We start from the raw sequence: 24622 nt of genomic DNA, 5'->3' as shown, positions 1-24622 counted from the left end.
CACTTCTCGTACCAGTTTTGCAAAGTCTTTTAAATAAGCCTTTAATTAAAATGTCTTTGTTTTCTGTACCCATTCCAATGTAGAAAAAGCAATATTAAAAACACAGTGCCGTTTGGTTATACAATAGAAAATAACTTTGCACACTAAATAGGAGCTTCAATATACAACATGCAACTATCTAGAAAATGCAGCTGTACAAAAACGCCACATTGGTTTAAATGTTAGGAGGAAAACTCATGTATATAAATACTGCAGCACTTTTACAGTAAATCCAGTTCATCCATGTTTAGAGTGCTGCTCTATACTTCATTCAGGCTTTAAACACAAAGTAAGAGCGTGATCAGACTTGGCACACAGCGGCTGGAAGCAGTTTTCTGAGCAACACAATAGGGGAGGTTTAGGCCTGTTTCACATGGGCTTCAGCTTGCATAAGCGCAGTGTGAGAAGCAAGCTTTGACAAACCATTTGCAGAACTTTTAGCAAGCTTTGTTGAAGGTTTTGAAGTAGCATTCAACTCCAGTTTGTAAATGTTGAATACAGATCCAAATAGGAGTGTTGATTGCCACTTTAGGCAGGCTGCTAGCAGGCTTCAGCACTATTTGAAGCTTGCTGAAAGCCTGCTAGCAGCTTGCTTAAAGTGGAGCTCCACTGAAAAGGGGAGGCCCTATTTGTCTGCCCCCTCCCCTCTGCTGCCATCTTCTGGCCATCTTTGGGGGGGGGGGGGGGGTTACCCAGTTTTGACAGGTACTGGCTCTCACTTCCAGCTCTGTTCTCCAGCAAACTGAACGGAAAGTTCGCCCTCTCCTTTCCCCACAGCCGACCCATTCCCAAAGTAGGAAACCGGTGCTGTGAAGCCGCAAGGCTTCACTGACGGTTTTTCTTTGTCAAGAGGGCGGCACCAGCAACCAATAGCCAATTGAATGTTTGGCTCGGGCGAGGACACAGCTGGATTCCTGGACAGGTAAGTGCCCTAATTAAAAAGTCAGAAGCTACAGTATTTGTAGCTGCTGACTTTTATTTTTTTTTGGGGGGGGGGGGGGGTGGCGCATGGAGCTCCTCCTTTTTAAAGTGGCAATCAACTTCCCCATTAGGATCTGTGCTGTGTTCAACATTTACAATATTGGAGTTGAATGATACTTTAAAAGCTTCAACAAAGCTTACTGAATGTCCTGCAAATGCTTTGTCAAAGTTTTCTGTTCACACTGCTCTAGTACAAGCTGAATGCCTTGTGTGAAAAAGGACATACTAAGGGCTCTTTCACACGGGCGCTCCGTATGTCCGCAAATCATCCTATTTTTTTGCGGATGATTTACGAACATAATGTAAGTCAATGGCATTGCGGATGATACCGCTGACATCCGATTTTCTTCCTTTAAGTTCTGTTCCGTTTTTTTGGAACGGAACAGAACCCTATTTTTCCTGCATTCAAAAAACGGAAAGGAAGCAAAATCGGATGTCAGCGGTGTCATCCGCAATGTCCATAGACTTACATTATGTCCGTATATCATCCGCAAACAGATGGGATGATATGCGGACATACAAAAAAAAGTGCCGGAGCGGATCGCAATGCGGTCCGCTCCGTGTGAAAGAGCCCTAAAACTGGGGCACCCAAAATCTGGTGCAGCTGTGCAACCAGCTTCTGACTTTAGCTTGTTAAATTTTGACAATAAAATCTGGTAGCTGATTGCTTTCTTTGCACAGCTGCATCAGATTTTGCACTATCCAGTTGGAGAAAGTCCCCCCCAATGGTATTTGAGGGCCATTAAGCATAAGTAACGTCAGTTTATGGAACTGATCTTGTATCGTTTCCTTTTTTTATTTTCCACAAAATTTAATTAAAATATTACATGTTACATTTCAATACAGATCTATCCTTCCCCGTGGTGTTGTGATGGTTCACAAAATAACCCACTGCACTGAAAAAAAGTACTACATTCAGTATGTTTTCCAGCGCACACCTCAGCAACACTGGTATGAACTGAAACCATTGGAAACAAGGCATTTTCCTATGGCTCTGTGTTGAAACTGAGCTGGAAATAGCTGCCAACACAGCTCCACGCATCTGGTGTGAGCAAGCACTAAAGCTAAAGAACATGTTCACTTTGCAAAGTAAATTGTTACTTAGCTTAGTGAACAAGGTAAAGCTTTTCTGACTTCAATCATTCAATTATGGCTGAGCAAAAATGTATTTACAGCGGATATAAGAAGTCTACACACCCTGTTAAAATGTCCAGGTTTCTGTGATGTAAGAAAATGAGACACAGATAAATCATTTTAAATCTTTTTCCACATTTTAATGTAACCTATGAGCTGTACAACTCAATTGAAAAACAAACAATTTTTGGGGTGGGAGGAGGGGAGTAAGAATAAAAAAAAAAAAACTAAAATGAATGCGGTTGCATAAGTGTGCACACCCTCTTATTACTGGGGATGTACCTGTGTTCAGAATTAAGCAATCACATTCAAATCAAAATAAATTAATGTTAAAGAGGAGTCAGTACACACCTGCCATCTGATTAACCCCAAATAAAGTTCAGCTGTTCTAGTAGGTCTTTCCTGACATTTTCTTAGTCGCATCCTACAGTAAAAGCCATGGTCCGCAGAGAGCTTCCAAAGCATCAGAAGGGATCTCATTAATAAAAGTTATTAGTCAGGAGAAGGGTACAAAATAATTTCTAAGCATTAGATACTATAGAACACAGTGAAGACAGTCGTCATCAAGTGGAGAGAATATGGCACAACAGTGACATCACCAAGAACTGGACGTCCCTCCAAAATTGATGAAAAGACGAGAAGAAAACTGGTCAGGGAGGCTGCCAAGAGGCCTACAGCAACATTAAAGGAGCTGCAGGAATATCTGGCTGTGTGGTAAATGTGACAGCAATCTCCTGTATTCTTCATATGTCTGGGCTATGGGGTAGAGTGACAAGATGGAAGCCTTTTCTTACCAAGAAAAACATCCAAGCCCGGCTAAATTTTTCAATAACACATCTGAAGTCTCCCAAAAGCATGTGGGAAAATGTGGTATGGTCTGAGGAAACCAAGGCTGAACTTTTTTGCCATAATTCCAAAAGATATGTTTGGCACAAAAACAACAATGCACATCACCAAAAGAACACCATACCCACTGTGAAGCATGGTGGTGGCAGCATTATGCTTTGGAGCTGGTTTTCTTCAGCTGGAACAGGGGCCTTCGTCAAGGTAGAGGGAATTATGAACAGTTCCAAATACCAGTCAATATTGGCACAAAATCTTCGGGCTTCTGCTGGAAAGCTGAACATGAAGAACTTCAACTTTCAGCATGACAACGACCCAAAGCATACATCTAAATCAACAAAGGAATGGCTTCACCAGAAGATGATTAAAGTTTTGGAATGGCCCAGCCAAAGGCCAGACCTGAATCTGATTGAAAATCTGTGGGGTGATCTGAAGAGGGCTGTGCACAGGAGATTCCCTCGCAATCTGACAGATTTGGAGTGTTTTTGCAAAGAAGAGTGGGCAAATATTACCAAGTCAAGATGTGCCATGCTTCAACAAAGTATTTAAGGGTGTGCACACTTATGCAACCATAATATTTTTTATTTTTTTTATTTTTACTTCCCTCCACCTTAGTGATTTCAGTTTGTTGTACAATTTATAGGTCACCGTAAAAGTGGAAAAAGTCCTGAAATTTTATCTTTGTCTCATTTTTTAACATCATAGAAACCTGACATTTTATCAGGGGCGTGTGCACTTTTTATAGCCACTGTATTATAGGTACTTCTATACCAGAACCACTTCTAATGTCAATTTACACAGCACTTTACATCTATATTGTACATTCACATCAGTCCCTGACTTTTGAGGAGCTTACAATCTAAGGTCCCTAACTCAAAAATCCTATTTTCTTCAATTTTCTTGCACATGATTGGGTGTTTTTATCAGTCAATTTTCACTTAGCTTCACCTCATTCACTAAAGTGTAAAATATTAAACAGTGAACTAACCCCATACACCCTCCCCACCTTCCTGGTCCCCCGCTATACTTACCTCAGTGGATGCTGAGCTATCAGTGCCTATGCAGCCGGTCCAGCCGTCTGGGGATTTGAAATGTGTGCTCATCTCGGACAAAAGAAAAAAGACAGCCCAGTTGTAGGAACCAACTAGGCACAAGAGTGGACTTTACGGGCACATAATAGGATAGACTTGGACATTAGAAGTTATATAAAAAACAAAAAGGCCATTTATTGAATTCCATTAAAAACATTAAAGCGGTAGTATACCGGTTTTTGTGACTTTTACCTTCAGGTAAGCCTATAATTAATAAGGCTTACCTGTAGATACAATTAATATCTCCTGCACGGTTTAGGAGATATTTGCACTGCATGAAGCCGCTGATGCTAGCGGCGCATGCGCTCTGAAGGTCTGCCGGACCTTCAGAGTTCCTTGCCGGAAAGTTAATCCCCCGCGCACATGCGCGGGAGTGACGTCATCGCGGCTCCGGCCACTCACAGCACCGGAGCCGCCGAACCCGGAAAAGGCGCCGATGGATCATGTCCGCTCCCACAGCGGTGTCCGGGGTCCGTGTCGGGGCTTCGTTTTAAGGTATTTCATAATGAGCTAGTATGCGATGCATACTAGCTTACTAGCTCATTATGCCTTTGTCTTGCAGGTTTTTTTAATATATAAAAAAAAAATATATACAAATATATAAAAAAATTAACCTGACCCAAAAAGAGGTTCTAGTTAATCCCACATACAGATACATGTATCTATATGTGGGATGAACTAGAACCTATTTTTGGGTCAGGTTCATTTTTTATATAATAATGTTTTTAATGGAATTCAATAAATGGACGTTTTTTTTTTTAAAATAACTTTTGATGTCCAAGTCTATCCTATTATGTGCCCATAAAGTCCACCTTTGTGCCTAGTTGGTTCCTACAACTGGGCTGTCTTTTTTCTTTTGTCTGTTTTTGGATTGTGGTGCGCTCTTGGTAGCTCTTTTTTTTTTGTGTGCTCATCTCCCTCTTCTCTGTGCAGCGCTTCTGGGATGGATCAGAATGATGCTCAGGCCAATCAGAATCGCTCTAATCCGTTCCAGAAGCACTGCACAGAGAAGAGAGAGAAGAGTGGATTTAAAGGCTTAACCGTATTACTTTTGAAACATGTTCCATCTCCTGTATCCTCTCCCCCCCCCCCTTCCCTCCCTTTGACAGCGGGCTGGGGATCCTCTCCCCGCACCCACTGTCACAATTTAAAAACAGCGTGGCCATGCCCTTAATTCACAGAGTTTTGTGAATGAAAGAACTGCAGCTACTGTTGGCCACCACGGGCAACAGCTTGTAGTTTTCAATATACTGTGAGGGCCCTGTTGAGCGTCCTCATAGTTCATTGATTCTATCTGCCCTTCAGTAACTGCCTGCTCATATCAGAGATACAGGCAGACTGTGTACTGGGAGTTTGCAGGCTCCAGTAAAAAAATAATTAATGCAGATTTTTTTTTTTTTTTGGTGCAAAAATATGCTATAAAAGGTGAACTTATCCTTTAAAATCACTGAACCGCTACACCATCTGCATGGGCACTGACAGCTCTTCGCCCATGGAAGTAATTGCAGTGAGAACTGGGGGTTATGTACAGTGTTTTAATTTTTTTTATAAAAGTGAACTAATCCTTAAACCAAAGTAAAATCCATTTTGTAACATGAACATGCTCTACTCCTTTAGTAAAACTCTCATTGTAAATCTAATAACATTTTATTCTCCTATTCTTAAACCTAGTATAATCTTTGCTTTATATTTAGTGGTCCTTTCAAGCCGGAAAATTAATATTATAGCTGTAGAAAACTACAACTACACCTATGCTTTCTCCGGGAAACAACTGAGCATGATCCTAATGACTAGCTGGGGGAAATCAATTTGTAGTAAATTAATATGAATTTGATTGAATAGATGCACCTGCTGCCCTGTGCACAAAATCAAATGAGGATATACTAGTGCGGCATTTCTTGCTCTTGGCACTGGTAAAAAAATGTTGTTTTGGCTGGCATTCAATAAGGTTGATTGAATACCACAGTCAAATATACTGATAACTGGAATTACTTTGCACCACGCTCTGCCAGCTAAACCTGCCAACCACGCAGAGGCTGGCTTTGCATTTCAGACTGGAGGGTGATGGAATAGAGTGGCTCTGTCTATCCTGCCAATAAACATAACATAGGTGATAGAAAAGCTGAAAATATCAATTTTGTGGGCTGAAAAAAGGATTATAAACATGTAACTTCTCATCTGCCTGTTGCTGTGCTAATATCCCTTGTACTGGAAATTCGAACACAAATATTGGTTCATTCGCCCACAGAACGTCTTCCACAACTGTGATCAGCGGATACTTTAAAGCCCCATACACACACGCAGATCGTCGTCATACAAATGTTTGTCTGTTCTCCCCGGGATGTCGGTGTCTGTTGAAAAGTGCAAAGACAGCACAAGGACAGCACAAGAATTTTGTCCGCAGACTTCAGCTGACTGCAGAAGTGATGTCATGTAATGGTTAACTTTCCCTGTGTTTTTTATTTTCTGAGCATGCCCAGTCTTGCAAATCTGCGGTCTGTCGGCTGATTTCTGTACTGACAGGCAAACAATTGTCCGTTCTGGTGTCTGCAGACAAAAATTTTCATGTTTGCAAGAAAGACTCTTGTCCGCAGATTGTGTGCAGACATCTGTCGGAGGCACCATACTAACACGCATACAATCGGCAGATCTTTCGTCCGCCGACGTTTGTATGACGACGATCTGCGTGTGTGTACGGGCCTTAAGGCTACTTTCACATGGATCGGCAGTAAAAATGCGTATGTGGTTTTGTTGCAATTTTATCTAATTAGCGGTGCATTTTTCACAGGATAGGTGACTCAAAAACCGCATCAAAAACGCAACACAGGTGCGTTTTTTGAAGCATTATTGATGCTTTTTCAATGGGGAGGAGCGCTTTTTGTGCAGTCCACACCGAACATGTGGCAAGCAGGAATTTTTCACCATAACGGAAGTGCAGGTGTGAACACATACATAGAATTCTTAAAGGGAAGCCTTTTTCAGAACTTTTCTGGTGCTTTTTTTTTTTTTTTTTTTAACACAAAAAAGCTTCAAAAACTTCTCCGGTATGAAAGCAGCTTTAGTTTTGTTTAGATTGGGGAAGATTTGGAGTCTGCGCTGGAGAGATTTTCATTCACTTCTTCATGTCACCACCCCAATAAGTTTACAAAATATATACTGGTGTCATCAAGTGCCCGACGCCGGCATATCGTCCTCTGCTGTGAATTGCCTCTCTACCTGAGCGGTACCTAAATTTTGTCTTTTGGGTTCACTTAAAAAAAAAAAAAAAGGTGCTTATATATGAAAACAAACATCCTGTTGGGTGAATCCATAAGGCATTAGACAGTGCTTTTAGGTTACCTCTATCCTGATATTATAGGGCCCATTCACAGCATGTGCATTGGTCTGCAGTGCTCAATGCAGACCAAATGTAATAAGACAAAATCCCTTGTTTCCATTAGGGCCAATTCATGGCAACACAACATGTTGTGCACTAGGTGAAAATGGAACATACTGCTGCATTTAAATGCAGCGCAACATGCTACAACACATCACAGCACACTTCAATGCATGTTAAGCAAAGAAATATGTTATGTTTTTGCTCCTGCTAGAACAAAAAAAAAAAAAACGCATCCAAGCAACAAGTTGAAAAGATGTACATTAACGTAATGCGTTAAGATGTCAGACGTCAGCAACTCCAATTTTATTTAGGGCGCATGAACATGTACTAAACGCCCATGTTGTATCACATCTAAGGAGTTCTAGGATCCATCCTAAAGCTGGCCATAGACAATGCGATTTTCCTTCCTGACACCATGGGTTGCAGGAAAGAAAATCACTTGATTCCTCCATAAACACAGTCAGTGGTAATGGGGGAACTCCTCCTGCGGAGCCATTGTGGGGTTGGGGAAGCCCTGCCTGCCGGGAGAGCACAGTGATTATTGCTAGCGGCTGTTAATAGCATGTAAAATCCAGCAGCCTGGTTGTACCCAAGTTGATCAATCAATCAACGTGGGTACTTAGCCTGCACATACATAGTTGGAATCCTGGCCGGTTGAGCAGGAACTATCTATGGCTGGCTTAACTCATCCAATAGGTGAATGCAGTGCAAGTTCTGTAAATGCTTTGTTCCTAGTTCCTCATAGAAAATGGTACAGATAGCATCTTTGCCACAAGGTAAAATAAAAAAATTGTATAATGATGAGAGCCTCAGAATTTGGAAGCACTAGTTATCACCACTTTGTGAAACCCTATCCAATCTTATGGTACTTAAAGGAGAAGTACAGCAAAAGTTTATTTGGCTGTACTTCTCCTATGGATCACAGGAGTGCAATTCATTTTTCACTCCTGTTACCCGTTTTCAGCAGAGAGCGGGCTGAAGTCCGCTGACAGTCAACAGCTCTTTGCTCACGGAGCTGTAAAAACTGGGTGATTGGCAGTGTTCGATCACTCAGTTCTCAGTGTTCGAGGTGCCGGGGGGACAGATGCAGCATCCATCTAGGTAAGTATGAAAAAAAAAAAAAACACAGAAGCCCATACATCTCTTTTAAAGTGATTGTAAAGCTAGAAGGCTTTTTTTTTCCCTTAATGCATTCTATGCATTAAGATAAAGAACATACTTTGGTCTTCTCTCCCCCCTGTCCACCCAAATACTTACGTGAGCCCGTTCTTGATCCAGAGATGTGCACGAGAGCAGCAGCTCTCTTGACCATCTCTGTCCTCATTGGCTGAGAGACAGTAACGAGAGGCATTGGTTCCTGCTGCTGTCAATCAGAGCCAGTGAGGAGAGAGAGACGGGGCAGACTGAGCCGTGCTCTGTGTGGCAATGGACACACAGAGCGGGGCTCGGGAGCAACAGAATGTTTGTATCTTATAAAAAAAAAAGTAGGTTTTTTTATTTTTTTTTAGTTTGATAAAATGGGGAAGAATTAGAGCAATGCTGAACAACTTGAAAATCAGAGAATCTCAGTTACGCAACAGTTGTGGTGGTGGCAAAAAAAAGAACTAATTGCAGTTAAGCTCACATTCACTGAGGCGCTGCATCAGGAAAAAAGTGCAGGTGTATTTTTTTGGTCAAAGAGCTATGCACTTTAACGCACAGCACATGTTGATGGGGGCATCTTCAGCTCTCCCTCCCCATTTACAAGACAGAAATTAGTCTTTGTATGGCTTTTTACATACGAGGCAAGTCCTAGCCTATCACAGGCACATCCTCCTGATACACAATGGGGTTTATTTACTTCTGCATAGAAACCAATCAGCTTCCGGGTTTTATTGCCAAAGCCTAATTGAACAAGCTGAGGTTAGAAGCTGATTGGTTTCTCTGCAGAAGTGAGCTTAATTTTGCACTCCCCAGCTTTAGTAAATAAACCCAAATGTGACCAGGGCTGAACAGAATGAATGCACAAGTGGGAAGTCACTGTTTGGCACACCTCTGAGCAAGCCAGTTTCTTTACAAAAACCTGGCGGAAAATGTGATGTGAAGAAACTACGTACCGGAACTGAGTAATGTTATACAGATCCCTCTGCTGCGGAGCCATTAGCTGTTTGTAAATGACACAGGCGGCTCAGAGATTCTGCTATGGTGCATTGGGAACTTTGTTTTTGTCCCTGATGCCAAACAGATGGCAACCCAGCCAAGGATACAGCAGGTCACATGTTGGGTGTCGGGTGGTTAGAGCCTCTGTCAGGTTTTTGTTGTGTGTGTGCTTGTTGGGTAGATTACCCCTTATTCCTGTCACAGTAGCAACACTTGTCCAAGGACAGAAAGTGAGGGAATATCCCTTCCCTCCCTCCTCTAAATCAAAATAATAATTAAAAAAAAAATGGCTGGAGTTACACTTCAATTTAATCAAATTCAGCATTGCTTTAAAACTCATCAATATGGAATATGAAACATTTTATGGAATGGCTGCTCTTACAGTTGGAAGCCTGGAACCCTCCAGCAGCTACTTATGCAACTTGGGGGTTGCCAAAGGTTGTGTGAGACATGCAGAGCCAGTCTTAAAAAAGGGGCTGTTACCTTCCTCATGCTCCCCACAATTTATTAGTAGGTGCCTGGGCAGCCAATCGCTAGCCCTGAATGCTGTCACGTGGGGGCAGGGAGGAGCTTGTTGAGTCCCGGATGATTTTGACTTATACTTTGCCTATTAGAAGCAAAGTACAGGTGTGCTGTAAGGGGTGTCTCATCTACTTCTAGAGCTGGAAACAAAAGTTTACAATTTAATGGGAAAACATTTTCCACATGATGATTCCCAGAGTGCACTAGCAGGTAGGTTTCATAACATGCTGATTTGTAGAATAGTGGCCTATAATATACGACCCATTAACTGAGTCCACTGCCACCACCAATGTGATTGGGGGGTCTATACCAGTGGTCTCCAAACTGTGGCGATGCGGCCCTTTGGAAACTATACTTCACACTGATATAAGGCTATATCCCCCCCCCTCAGAGAGATGACATTCCTTCCAATGACACCATCAGTGGGACATAATTCCTCCAACTGACACTAATCATGGGTCACTGTTCCTTCAACTGACACCAATGATGAGGGACCAGTCCTTCCACTCACAGCAATAATGGGGCACCATTAATACCAATGATGGAGCACTATTCCTTCCATTAATACCAATGATGGAGCACTATTCATCCCTATAAGACCAATGATGGGGCACTATTCATCCCTATAAGACCAATGATGGGGCATTATTCCTTCCATTAATACCAATGATGGAGCACTATTCCTCCCTATTAGACCAATGATGGGGCACTATTCCTCCCATCAATACCAATGATGGAACACTCACCATCAAACCTGAGGCATTTACTTCCACTGATACCAGGACATTTATGACTCCCACTGCCCACAGTTTGCGCCCCCCCCCCCCCCCCCCAGACAGTAAACTGGTCCTTCATTTGGAAAGTTTAGAGACCCCTGTTCTATACAAAGTTTTGTCAATTTACTTTATAGTGATCTCTGAATGGGCTAAACTATGCAACTAACTGTTGTGCTCTTACAATTCCCACCTACACACTTCACAGGTGACATTGTCAACTGATGTGTTTACTAGTGGTGGACTGAAATGGTAAGGCCCCCCCCCCCCCATTGCCATTTATTAATTTATCCTACGTGACAGGTGTAATGTAGAATAACTCAAAAATGAAACAAGGACCAGCAACACAGAGATATTAGATTCAGCATGCTGGCTTCCACCCAAAACTTGAAAACTTTTGGCCCTTTAGCTTCATGTCTAGAGACTAAAATGATGGAAAGAGCTTACAAGGTGATATTGGGGGTTATTGTTTAACAAAAGCTGAAGCATCTCCTATGGTTTGATGCTGGTCCAATGTATAAAATAGGACATACCATTAAAGAGCTGTTACCAGCTGGGTAAGGGCTCTGGTAGACAGGCTTTTGTTTGCATCTGTGCCACTTTTCTTCCACATACAATTCAATGTAAAAGAAGCAGCTAGATGCAACGCTTAAGTAAGCAAAAGGCAAATCAAAGTATTTCAAAAATATCTTAAAACCTAACGCATCTGACTTTCTTCTGAGTCATGCCACTGTCCACGAATCCTAAAGCTGCTCATACCAGATGTGCAACATTTTCACAAAAGTAAAGTTAGCTGAAATATATCCCTAATGACAGTGGATGCTGGAGCAAAGTTTGCCATTGTGTAAGAATGTTGCTGCACGAGGCAGTGGGATTTATCTGGTGGTAAAAAAATCAGTGATATATCCAGGCAATGGAGCCCATGTTTGTGTTAGGCTAGCATAATGAAAGTTGGCCTTCTACTCAACTACACCATTTCTCCAAGAGCTGGCAGGGGGATGTGTGGGGAGAGTCCGAAACGTGCCATTTGTTCCATTTCAGCAGGTGTAGAAGACTTTTCATACAAACAGTATTAATAGCAAATCAAGTTTGCTCGTCTTTAAAACAAGTGGCAAGTTTTGTATTTTAATATTAATAACAAATATAACAATTAGTTGAGCTTTGAAACTCTGTAGACACTGGAGCAATTACAAATATCACAACAGAAGCACTAAACTCATTTAAAGTAAACCTTTACCCCTTTTTTTTTTTTTTTTTTTTTATCCCCCCCCCCCCACTATTTTACAATTTCTTTTACGCAAATACCCCCCCCTAAAGTTCAGGTCCGTCATGCTGGTCTAGGCAAGTATGATATACCTGGACTGTGCACATATGTGCAAGAACTCTGTGGGTCACTCTGGGATCCATTGCGTCATTTCTGCACATGGCCCTGTGAACTCTTGGCCCTCATGGCATTTTTACATCACTGATCTCAGGGGCAGCTTGTGGGATCTAGCGCATATGCAGATAGTTTAATGGCAGGGCCCATGACATGTGTGCATATGGGGTCCTATGCAGACATGCAGCTGGACCATAGACCTGGCAAAGAACCCTGAGGTGTTTCAGTGCATGGACTGGATATGAATTCAAGATGGCGGTGCCAGAGAGGAGCAGTGTAGAGAGAACTTTCCCTACAAGAAAGACAACGCTGGACTTGGCTCGGTTCACACTGGGGCGGCACGACTCCTTACTACTTCGGGGGCGACTTGTGCATTACCATGCACCACGACTTCGGAGCGACTTGCATGGACTTTACATAATGGAAATCTATGCAAGTTGCTCCGAGGTCGCCCCGAAGTAGTACAGGACCCTTTTTCTAAGTCGGAGCGACTTGTGTCGCTCCTATTAGAACGGGTCCTGTAGCAGTCAATGGACCGCGAGGGAGCGCGACTTGTCAGGTTGACAAGTCGCGCTAGTGTGAATCGAGACTAAATCAACAGGTGTGTGTTTGTTTTTTTTTTTTCTTTACCAGTTCCAGTCTGGGCCAATTCTGACATTCCTCTCCTACATGTAAAAATCAGCATTTTTTGCTAGAAAATTACTTAGAACTCCCAAGGCCCTAGAAAACAAAATAGTGGGTGTTGCATATTTTTATGTCACACGAAATTTGCGCAGCGGTTTTTTAAACGCTAATTTTTTTAAATAAATACACTTTAATGAATTTGTGACAGGTCCTCTTTTTGGAGAGATCTGGGGTCTATTAGACTCCAGATCTCTCCGCTGCCCTTCAAAGCATCTGATGAGATCGTTTTGATCAGATGCTGTCACAAGTCGATAAAGCTTGTTTACATTGCTCCCAGTTTCTGACGGCATACAATGGAAGGAACAACATCAGTTCTTCTCACTTTTCGGGGGGGGGGGGGGGGGGACACCTTCCGCCATCTGTCAAAGTGATCCAGTGGCTCTATAGCCACTTGAGTGGCTCTATAGCCACATAAAAGAGAATCACCGGCTCAAAAAAAAAAAAAAACAATACTGGGATTGTGGTTGTAGTCCACTTAGGCTGTTTATAAACAGAGTTTCCGAGAAAATGATAATCATCCTCAGTGCTTCTGTTGTGAGCTTGGATGTATTACTCCACAGTGCCTGCAGCTAAAGAGGTCAGTGAGTATTTGTTTTAAAGGTAATTTACTGCATGTAAAAAAATGCTCAAGGCCTCTTGCACATGATAGTACTGTTTGAGCATCTACTTTTTCAGACTTTTTATTTTGTATGTATATGCACATATTTACTTTTGGGTATATGCATTTGTACAAATGCGTAAAAACGTATTCTCGTGCTTTTTTTCTGCACAATATGTAAATGGGCAATTGCGTGCATGAGGCATAAATTACTGACCAAAAAAGCAGATTTTTCTATTTTTCTTTTACCGAAGAATGAATGGCGCTTATTTATGTGCCTGTGTGCAAAGGCACATTACAATTAATGGGCTGTATTTTAGCTCGGTAAAAAAAAAAAAAAGCTGCACTGTGCAAGAGTCCTAAATGTTTTTTAATTTAACCATTTAATAAATACGTTTTTTTTTTTTTTAGATCAAATAAGTTCTTGAAACATTTGTTTACCAGGGTCCTCAATATTGGACCTGAGTAACCCTTTAGGAATACTAAGTAGACATTTTTAACTAATAAATCTAACATATTGCAGTGCTGCAGATTTTCATTGTTCAGCACCTGGGAAATAGTGGTACCCTCTCCCTAGGACTCCAAATGAGGTTACTTGCCAGGAAATAAAACATTCACCCACCCAAAATTAAAGTGATATATCTGTCTGAAAAATTAAAATGTGTATGCCAATATTTTTTTTTATAAAGCATTATATATTTTAATGAACACTCTTGCTCTATAAACATAATGCAGGAGTCAAATAAGTGCATTAAACGGGGAAAAAAATAAACCTATTTGTTTAGTACTTTAAGCATTGTTCCATGTTCACAATAATAACTTGGATCTTTTCAAATCTGTGCAAAGATTTAAATAAACAGGCCCAATGATACAGAGCTATCCTGTAGATACAGTCATTACATCTGTATGCCATGCCTACCATTGTGCTAATTGGTGACCATACTTGTGTCTTCCTTTAGGTGTGGCCCATCTCTTGCTCTCTGGGTGCCAGTTTTGGTTACGTTGCCAGCCTCCTCTTGGCACCGTTCTGGATTTTCTGGAACCGGAAACAACTGACATACAAACGAAGATAGCAGGGACGGGCGGATGATGAGAGCTTCTGTGCAATGAAACTCAGGCCACCTTACCAAGTTCTGTCCCCATAAGAGACACTTGTAACCTCTGTAGAAATATTACCCTGAGAAATGGCATCTTTCAGAACATCGCTGAACAATCATGTCCTCGTCGTGTTGCCGTCAAAAGTTATGTTTGCAAAAGCAGGTCAATAAAATATTTTTGTGCAGCTGCGGTACAAGCGTTGTGTGCGTTGGACTCGTACCGTGTGTGGTGTTGCACGAGGCGCGTCCTTGCCTCACGTGATCAGACAGCAGTTTATACACCTCGAGCCCAGTCTCTTCTTCATGGGGTTTTTCTTTGGAGTAAGAATAGCTATAATGGATTCATCAAAGACAACCTTCAACCCTTTCTGTGTCAGAGCCGAACACTCGACGTAGCAGCATGCCCCGATCTGTCAACAGGAGAAATAGGTACTTAGACTCCAAAGTTGAAAAATATTTATAGGGATAATAGGCATATCTAGGAAGGTCAGCATATCTTAAATCAAAGATGGAACCATCTATGGAGTGGCTTTAAGCCTCGTACACACGCACCGATTTTTGGCCGACCGATCGGCCGTCTTTTGTCCAGTGTTGTTGTGTTGGTTGAAATGTGCTCTAGACTGCACACAAATTTTGTCGGCCAACAACAACCAACTTCAGAAGTGATGTCATGTTCTGGTTTACTTTTCGTGTGTTTTTTCTTCTCTGAGCATGCCCAGTCTTGCTCATCACATTTTTGTCTGCTGAAATCTGTACTGACTGAGGAACAATCGGCCGTTCTGCTTATGGCCAACAAAAATTTTATAGCATGCACACCAGATTTTGTTCGGCCGAAAAGTCGCAGTCGGTTGTCGGAAGCATCATACTAACAAGCCGACAATCGGCCGATGGGACGTTGGCCGAAAATTCACGGCCAACAATCGGTGCGTGTGTACAAGGCTTTAGTCAGAAGGATTGCTGTCAAGCTGGAACGCACGCTCCCTCAGATGCACCCTTGACAAAGAATGGCGATTTCCATTAGAAACATGTTTGATTTGAGTCCAGAAGTGACGTCACTCAGCCCATAGGGAGTTAACTCTGCATCTAAGGAAGCTTGACAGCAAACCTTCTCCCTGACATCAGCAGCTTCCCGACGCAGCTCTGTATTTACTCAGATGGTGGCGCCCTCTTCTGCATATTTTTGGTATGTCATTAGGTAACTCAAGACCTGGTCCAGAGGAGCAGCTCTGCATTTACCTGCCGACTAGAGCTGCTCCATAGATGGTTCCATCTTGGATTTACGATATGCTGACCTTCCTAATTTTGCAGTGAGTGCATTTTTGTCTTTAACACTGGTTTTATAAATAGTATACACTCAGATAGTGGTGCCTTTTTCTGCCTATTTTTGGTATTTCATTACTCAAGACCTAGACCAGAGGAGCAGCAACCCTCTCCAGTGATTTTTTAATAACTTTTACTGAACTTTAACCCCGTTGCCCCCCTAAATATCAGACCCTTTTTGATACCAAATGGTTCAAAAGCAACGTATCTGTACTATAATATTTAAAGTCAGTGTTTTTCAAACTTTTTTCAGTCAAGGCACCCTCTAAAAATTAGAGACAGTTTCGAGGCACCCCATTCTAAAATTTTAAAATTATTCTAATAGTTTACATAATGCAGCAAAATCCACAAGTCCAAGAAGAACACCCAAGGTTAGAGGTGATTTATTCTTCCAAAGCAAATACACTTTTGAAAACTAGTACAGACTAGTGTTCCAATGTTTCTCTTCTTCCTCAGTTTTACCACATCACTCAGCTCATGCTCCCCAATGCTGACGGGGAGGTGCAGGGTAGGGTCAAACAAGGATGTTAAGCAGACTTTTTGCCAAGGCACCCTGGTTGAAAAGTGACAACTATAAAAGTTTGGATTTTCCATTACGTTTTGTCCTGACAACAACAGGCAGAGACACAGCAAGAAAAACCTGACAGTTATTGTACCCCTTTCTTACTCCAGAGGGAGATAATGATCTCCAGAAAAAGTCCAATGCTTTATTCAGCTATCGCATCATTTTAGCCGAGCCTTGCTGGGCCCTTCATCAGTCACATGGCTAGGGAACCGTCACATCACTTTCAAGCCCACAAGCTGATGGCGCTGCTGCAGCCATCAGCTTGTGATTAAGAGTTCTCTCTCTGGACGTATGAGCAGTGGTGTATTTTAGTTTTGTGCTGCCTTAGGCAAGACTAAAATTGGGTGCCCCCCTCCTATGTAAATGTGCCCCACTCCTTCCTTTTTAACCACTTGCCGACCGCCGCCCGACTATATACGCCGGCAGTCAGCCCCTCCCGGGCAAAGTGACGTACCGGTACGTCACTAGCCTGGGAGCCAATAGGGGGCGAGCGCACGCCGCTGGAGGCGCGCTCCCACCCCAGCTCGTTCCCTAAGCAGCCCGCGCGTGTGACCGGCGGACCCTATGTCCGCCAGTCACTTGCGATCGTCGGGTGGAGAGGGAGAAAGGCAGGCAGCTAATGTAAACAAAGCCGCCTGTCATTCTTCCCTGTGTAAAAGCACAGATCATACGGTCCTGCTATGTAGGACCGTTGATCTCTGCTGCTGTTACACACACAGCCACATCCAATCACAGTTAGAAGCACGCCCCTAGGGACACACTTAACCCCTCCCTTTCCAATAAAGTTAACCCCTTTCCTCCCAGTGTCATTTTTACAGTAACAGCGCATATGTATAGCACTGATTACTGTAGTAATGTCACTGGTAACCCCAAAAATGTCAGTGAAGGGTCCAATCTGTCCACCGCAATGTCGCAGTCCCGCAAAATCGCAGATCGCCGCCATTACTCGTTAAAAAAAAAAAACAATAAAAATTACAAAAATCTTTCCCTTAGTTAGTAAACGCAATAACTTTTGCGCAAACCAATTCAAAATATGCTTTTCGCGATTTTTTTTTTTTTTTTATACCACACATATGTAGAAGAAAACAAATTGGCCTAAAATGTTAAAAAAATTAGATTTTTACATTTTGGGGGGGGAATTTCATATAAAAAATGTGAAAAATATTGTTATTTTTGCAAAATTGTCGCTCTTTTTTAATTTATAGCGCATGATCAAAAAAAAAAAAAAAAATCGCACAGGTGATCAAATACCACCAAAAGAAAGCTCTGTTTGTGGGAAAAAAGGACGTCAATTTCATTTGGGTACAGCGTCGCACGACCGTGCAATTGTCCGTTAAAGTCACGCAGTGCCGTATCGCAAAATAGGCCCTGGTCAGGAAGGGGGTAAAATCTTCCGGGGCTTAAGTGGTTAATGGATGTGACTCCCTCCAAAATTGAAGGACTACAAGTCCCAGCATGAACCCCTGAGATCTGACGAGAGTGGGGGTGAGAGGGGGGATGAGAGAGCGATGGGGGAGATGAGAGAGGAGATCAGAAACAGAGAGAGAGGGGGGATGTGAGAGAGAAAGGGGTGAGAGAAAGAGAGCGAGGGTAGGTGAGAGAGAGAGGGGTGAGAGAAGGGGGGGTGAGAGAGGCAGCTCTAGCAACTAGTGGCCAATAGGGTCTAAGGTGGAGGGGGGCTTTTTTGACACCCCCCTGCAAAGTGCCGCCCTAGGCCTGGGCCTTGTCGGCCTAGGCCAAAATACAGCACTGCATATGAGCTGAACTAGTTAAAAATGCTAGCTGCCTGGCAGTCATGGTGACCCTCCTTTACATCTAGTCAGTGACCTGGAAAAAAAGTAGGCAGATAAGGAATTCTGATTACAGTCCAACCTCACTCAGTGCATACCCGTTTTCGGCTCCGTGAAAAGTACAGAGGTCAGGGGGTTAGTGTGACTAGCGTGTTCAGAAGGAGGTCAGCAATGACAGCCCCATATTTGTCTCATGACAGGTTTACAAAAGATTGGGTGTTGCTAATGAAGAATAAAACAGCCAAGGCTTTCTTTATAAAAAAAAAAAAAAACAAACACTGTACATGTGCAAATAAAGGAAAAATTAGAAAAACTGCTCATTTCTGCTCAGTAGACTTGAAGGATCGGCCCCTGTCACAGACAAGAAGTTCAGAGACAACTATATTTCAAACAGTAAAGTTAAATTGCCCAGAAAAAGATGAGGAGAACATACATTGTCCTTGAAATGGGACCACTTTGCACAATTTATCTTCCTGTTCAGTAGGCAAGAAAAGAAAATTGCAAGCTTTGGATCTCGTCCCTGCTGTACAGAATTGTTTGAGGCTGTACATAGAATACAATTACACAGGACAGAAGGTAATGAGATGTACAAAACATTTGCAGGCTGGAATATGAACACTTGGACAATATTGGAGCGCTCTCTTGACTATAGCAAACCAATCAGATTCCTGGAGCAGTCTGCAATGCCTTTGTGTCATCCCGAGCACACAGAATCCCTCGACTTGCCAGGCGGCCTTTGGGGTGGTAGGAAGCCAACATTTGATGTGAATCACGATCAGCTTTTTGCAGAGGCGGAAAGGACAGGTGGCAGTTGCAAACTTTAAAAATGCAACTTCCTATATAGAGAAGCAAGTTCAATAATAACGAGATTAAAAAAAAACTTGCAGTAGTTAAACACTTCAGCTCCGGAAGGTTTACCCTTCCTTCATGACCAGGCCATTTTTTGTGATATGGCACTGCTTTACATTGACAATTGCGTGGTCGTGCGACGCTGTACCCAAAAAAACTTCCTTTTTTTCCCCCCACAAATAGAGCTTTCTTTTAGTGCTATTTGATCACCTCTACACTTTTTTTTTTGCACTATAAACGAATTTTGAACAAAGAACAATAATTTTTAATTTCGGCTATAAAACATAGCCATTAACCGGTTGCTGTCAGCCCCGGCCAGGCAAAGTGACGTACCAGTACGTCACTTGCCTGTCACTAGTTTGTGAGCCAATAGCTGGCGAGCACGCGCCCGCCCTGGCTCGTTCCCTCGGAAGTCAGTGCGTGTGACCGGCGGACCCGATGTCCGCTGGTCACTCGGCGATCGTCGGTGGAGAGGGAGAAAGGCAGGCGGCTAATCATTCTCCCCTGTGTAGGAATAGTGATCACACGGTTCTACTATGTAGGACCGTTGATCATTGTTCCTACACCAGTAGCCATGTCCAATCACAGTTAGAAGCACGCCCCTAGGGACACACTTAACCCCTCCTTCCCCAATAAAGTTAACCCCTTCCCTGCCAGTGTCATTTTGCAGTAACAGTGCATATATATAGCACTGATTACTGTAGTAATGTCACTGGTAACCCCAAAAGTATCAAAAATGTCAGTCAAGGGTCCGATTTGTCCGCAGCAATGTCACAGTACCGCAAAAAAAAAAAAAAATCGCGGATCGCCGCCATTACACGTTAAAAAAAAAACACCACCAAAAATGACAAAAATCTTTCCCTTTGTTAGTAAACGCGATAACTTTTGTGCAAACCAATCAAAATACGTTTTTGCAATTTTTTTTTTTTTTACCAAACATATGTAGCATAAAACAAATTGGCCTAAAATGTTAAAAAATTTAGATTTTTACATTTTTTTTTTTGGGAATTTCATATAAAAAAAATGTGAAAAATATTGTTATTTTTGCAAAATTTACGCTCTTTTTTTTGTTTATAGCGCAAAAAGTAAAAATCGCACAGGTGATCAAATACCACCAAAAGAAAGCTCTGTTTGTGGGAAAAAAAGGACGTCAAATTAGTTTAGGTGCAGCGTCTCACGACCGCGCAATTGTCCGTTAAAGTCACGCAGTGCCGAATCGCGAAAAAAAAACCCTGGTCAGGAAGGGGGTAAAATCTTCCGGGGCTTAAGTGGTTAAAAAATGTAAAAAAATCGAATTCCCTCATCAATTTAGGCCAATATGTATTTTACAAATTTTTGGTAAAAAAAAAAAAAATCCCAAAAAGTGTATATTGATTGGTTTTCACAAAAGTTATTGCTTCTACAAATTATAGGATATATTTATAGAATTTTTATTTATTTTTTACTAGTAATGACGGCGATCAGCGACTTTTAGCGGGACTGCGGTGGACAAATCAGACACCTGACATTTTTTGGGGACTAGTGACACTAATACAGTGATCAGTACTAAATAATATGCACTGTCACTGTACTAATGACACTGACAGGGAATGGATTAACATCAGGGGTAATCAAAGGATTAAATGTGTGCCTAGAAAGTATCCAAAAGGCGTTGGGACTTGTGAGCTCATATAAAGTACTGAAAAGGACAAAAACATCGGGAGGGCTCACTGGCTCAGGGAGGCTGCTCATAACAGAAAAGGGGGCTACTCCCCAGTGGGTTAAAAAAAAAAAAAAACATGCACTAATGGAAGGAGCACCAGAGCAAAGGATAAAAGAGTCCAAATTAATTTATACAGAAAAAAAAAATGCCGTATCGAGGGCCAGAAAAAAACCCTTCATCAGGGCTTCAGTTAAAATAAGACCCTTGGATGGACTCAAAATTTACCTTTTCTGTGTGAATCTAATTGCTGGATCAGGAGAATTATGCCTCGTACAAACGCATCGATTATTGGCCGGGAATTTTCGGCCAACGTCCGATCGGCCGATTTTCGGCTTGTTATTATGATGTTTTCGACAACCGACTCCGACTTTTCGGCCGAATAAAATCTGGTGTGCAGGCTATAAAATTTTAGTTGGCCGTCAACATAACGGCCGATTTTCCGTCAGTCAGTACAGATTTCGGCAGACAAAAATCAGATGAGCAAGACTGGGCATGCTCAGAGAAGAAAAAACACATGGAAAGTAAACCAGCACATGACCTCACTTCTGAAGTAGATTTTTGTTGGCCGAGAAAATTTGTGTGCAGTCTAGGCACATTCCAACCAACACAACAACACTGGACAAAAGCTGGACGATCGGTCGACCAATAATCGTTGCGTGTGTACGGGGCTTTAGTCCTGGTTCACCCCTATGCAGGTTACAGTTTGCATATTCCAGGTGCATTTTGCGTTTTTCAATACACGTCTTTGATCCATTGAAGTCTATGGAACGAAAAAAAGTCCCTGACCCTTTCCAAAAAAGTACAGATGTAAATGTGACCCATTGGAAACCATGTTTAATGGACTAAGTGTGTTTCTGCAAAACAGAAAAGGCACTAAAAATGCATAGGTGTGAACCAGGCCTTACTGGCCAGCAGTGTCTGCGTGAGGAATCAAGAGAAGGAAACCAATAGGAAGTGCCCACGGTACTGAAGCAGTGATGTGTACAGGGCTCTCCCCTGCAAGGAAAAGGACAGAAGACGCAGGACCCAACGCATCATGCAACCTCCCATTTAGGTGTTTTTTTTAGGCATTTAGCTTAGGGGGCTTTTTATGCCAACACAGTGATTATTTTGGGTTGGATAAAAGGGGTGCTACTTCACGTGCCAGAGGTTGTGTGCCTACAGGTTCCAATGATAGAAATCCAGCCCTGGAACCAAGCATTCTGATTGGCTGATATGCATAATGGCGAACAGCTCCACTTTGACTTTAATAAACCAACTTAACCTGTCTATTACAAAACCAAAAATACATCTGATATACAATGAAGCAGAGACTTCAAAGTACTCCACTCATACGGCACCGAGACATACCAATCAAAAACAATCCGCCTCTTTACCTCTTTCGCCAACTTATGCCCTTGCTCGCCGGTAATGGGTTTTTCCTTCACATCATTTAGTTTTGCTAGAGTCTTGGGATCATCTCGGAGGTCGATCTGCAAAGCATTCAAGTAAGATTAGTTTTTTTTTTTTTTTTTTTCGGCCTCTTTTTTTCATATTCGGGAACAAGAAAAAAGCAAATACAAGAAGGAGGAAGCGGTATCACAGAGCGATGGTGCAGACTCTGCCCTCGTGCCCTCTTTGGAGAATCACTTTTAATAAGACATTTAATGAGAACCAAAACACAGAACGCTTTCTGTCACGGTCAGATAAAATGAGCTGACTCCGATACCTTTACTGCATCTGAAAAACTGCTCCGAAGACTTTGAACCTGGATGTATATAGCGGGGCTGTGTTACAGAGGCCATTTTATTATTGTAAGGACTGGCAGATTCTGAGCTGATTGAGGCAAAGCATCGGATCGATCAAGTAATTAAACCCTTTCACTGCCAGAGCCATTTTTGCCCCCTTTTTTTTGCATGTTAAAAAAATTAATTTTAGGCCTAAAGATTAGTTAAAACCCCCAAATGTCATGGATTTTCTGAAAGCAGGGACCCTGCAGAATAAAATGACGGTAGTCTCAATTTATTTATTTTACAAGATATTTTCCCAATGGTTTATTAAGCATGGGGATATTGTGTAGTATAAGCAGTGTTTTTGTACATCTATGGCCCCAACAGCTGTAATTACATTCATGTGTGCATAGGCGAGGATGAAGCAAGTGCAGCATTTTTTTTTTTTGGGGGGGGGGGGGGTTCGAAGTGCTTGGGTATAACATTACTATTATTTTTTTTTTTTTGCAACATACTTATTTTTTTCTACTATGAGGGTTCTTCAAAAAGTTTGGATAACTCTTTTTTTTTTTTTTTATACGTTTCGCAGCCATCTTCACCACAGCGTGACAACTGCAAGGTCAGCCAGCTTGCCAGACAGACTAGAAACATGACACTCTCAGACACGACCAATCACTACTCCTCCCGCCGTTTCCAATGAAAATTTAAAAGTGTGTAAACTTTTTGAGACCCCTCAAAAAATTAGATTTGTGACTTACCGTAAAAAACATTTTTTTTTAAATAACACACATGGTAAACTTACCTCCTCTGTGCAGTTGGTTTTTCCCAGAGGAGCCCAGATCCTCCTCTTCTCAGGTCCCTCTTTGGCGCTCCTTGCCCCTCCCTCCTGTTGAGTGCCCCCACAGCAAGCAGCTTGCTATGGGAGTACCCAATCCATTCAGACCCCGAGCTGCAACCCAGCCCCGCCCCCTCTCTCTCCTGATTGGCTGACTTACTTTGATTGACATCAGCCAGAGCAGCAGTTTCAGCCAATGAGGGGAGTCGCCAGAAGCTGAGAGACTTGTGCAACATCGCTGGATTTAGAGGGGGCTCATGTAAGTATTAGGGGGGCTGATGCACGCAGGTTTTTTTTTTATCTTGATGCATACAATGTACTTCTGCCTTTACAATCTTTCACGTTGTACCTAAAGTGGAGCTCCACCCAAAAGGGGAAGCTCTGCTTGTCTGCCTCCTCCTCCCCTCTGCTACCACATTTGGTACCTTTTGGGGGAGAGCGGGAACCTGGTTTTGACAGGTACCTCCCACTTTCAGCTCAGTTCGCTGCAGCAAACTGAGCCGGAAGTTCGCCCCCCCACCCCCCTTTTTCCCCCGCAGCCGGCCCATCCACAAAGCGCAGCGCGCTTTGCGCATGCGCAGTACAAAACTTGCAAGTCAAGTCCCTTAGTCAAGATGGCGGCACCAGCACCCGATAACGGATTGGAAAATCGGCTCGGGTGAGGACACTGCTGAAATCCTGGACAGGTAAGTGCCCTAATATTAAAAGTTAGCAGCTATAGTATTTGTAGCTGCTGACCCTTAATTTTTTTGGGAGGAGCCTGGAGCTCCTCTTTAAAGGGCCAGTCCACCTTTCCTATCATGTTATACATTATACTGATATTTAGGGTATAACATGGTGCCAGGCTGCCCCTCCTCCTCCCATTACAGAACCTGGGTTTTTTTTCTCCCTGATGGTCCTGTCACTTTTTAAAGAGATCTGTTAATAATTAAACTACATTCCAAATAAGTTGGGACGCTGTATAAATCCACCTAAAAACAGAATGCAAGGATTTGCCAATCTCATAAACCAATATTTTATTTACAATAGAAAACATAGCAAATGTTTAAACTGAGAAAATGAACCATTTTAAGAAAAAAAACGGGTATTTTTTAAATTGATGGCGGCAACCTCTCCCAAAAAAGCTGGGACAGGGCCATGTTTTCTTTTAAAAGGGAAGTGCAGCCAAAGCTTGTTTGGCTGTCCTTGTCCTGT

At 42.4% G+C, this 24622-nt stretch overlaps 2 protein-coding genes across 3 annotated transcripts in view; one reads left to right on the top strand and one right to left on the bottom strand.

The window, feature by feature from the left end:
* Positions 1-14843, top strand: part of PIGF (phosphatidylinositol glycan anchor biosynthesis class F) — a 43548-nt gene extending 28705 nt beyond the window's left edge. For both annotated transcript variants that reach the window (XM_082248877.1, XM_082248876.1), the window contains exon 6: positions 14521-14843. In XM_082248877.1, coding sequence (XP_082105003.1) covers positions 14521-14634 — 114 coding nt within the window. In that variant the 3' untranslated portion in view covers positions 14635-14843. The remainder of the gene's footprint in view (positions 1-14520) is intronic.
* Positions 14844-14903: 60 nt separating this feature from the next.
* The window catches only part of RHOQ (ras homolog family member Q), an 88368-nt gene continuing 78649 nt past the window's right edge, over positions 14904-24622 (bottom strand). Inside the window, exons 4-5 of the mRNA XM_082248878.1 lie at positions 22261-22356; positions 14904-15068 (exon numbers count right to left, since the gene is read on the bottom strand). Coding sequence (XP_082105004.1) covers positions 14913-15068; positions 22261-22356 — 252 coding nt within the window. The 3' untranslated portion in view covers positions 14904-14912. The remainder of the gene's footprint in view (positions 15069-22260; positions 22357-24622) is intronic.

This window comes from Pelophylax lessonae (assembly GCF_965119305.1).
Source record: "Pelophylax lessonae genome assembly, chromosome: 3".
In the NCBI taxonomy this organism is placed as follows: Eukaryota; Metazoa; Chordata; class Amphibia; order Anura; family Ranidae; genus Pelophylax; species Pelophylax lessonae.
The sequence above is the reverse complement of the archived record's forward strand: the minus strand, read 5'-3'. Positions and strand labels throughout refer to the sequence as shown.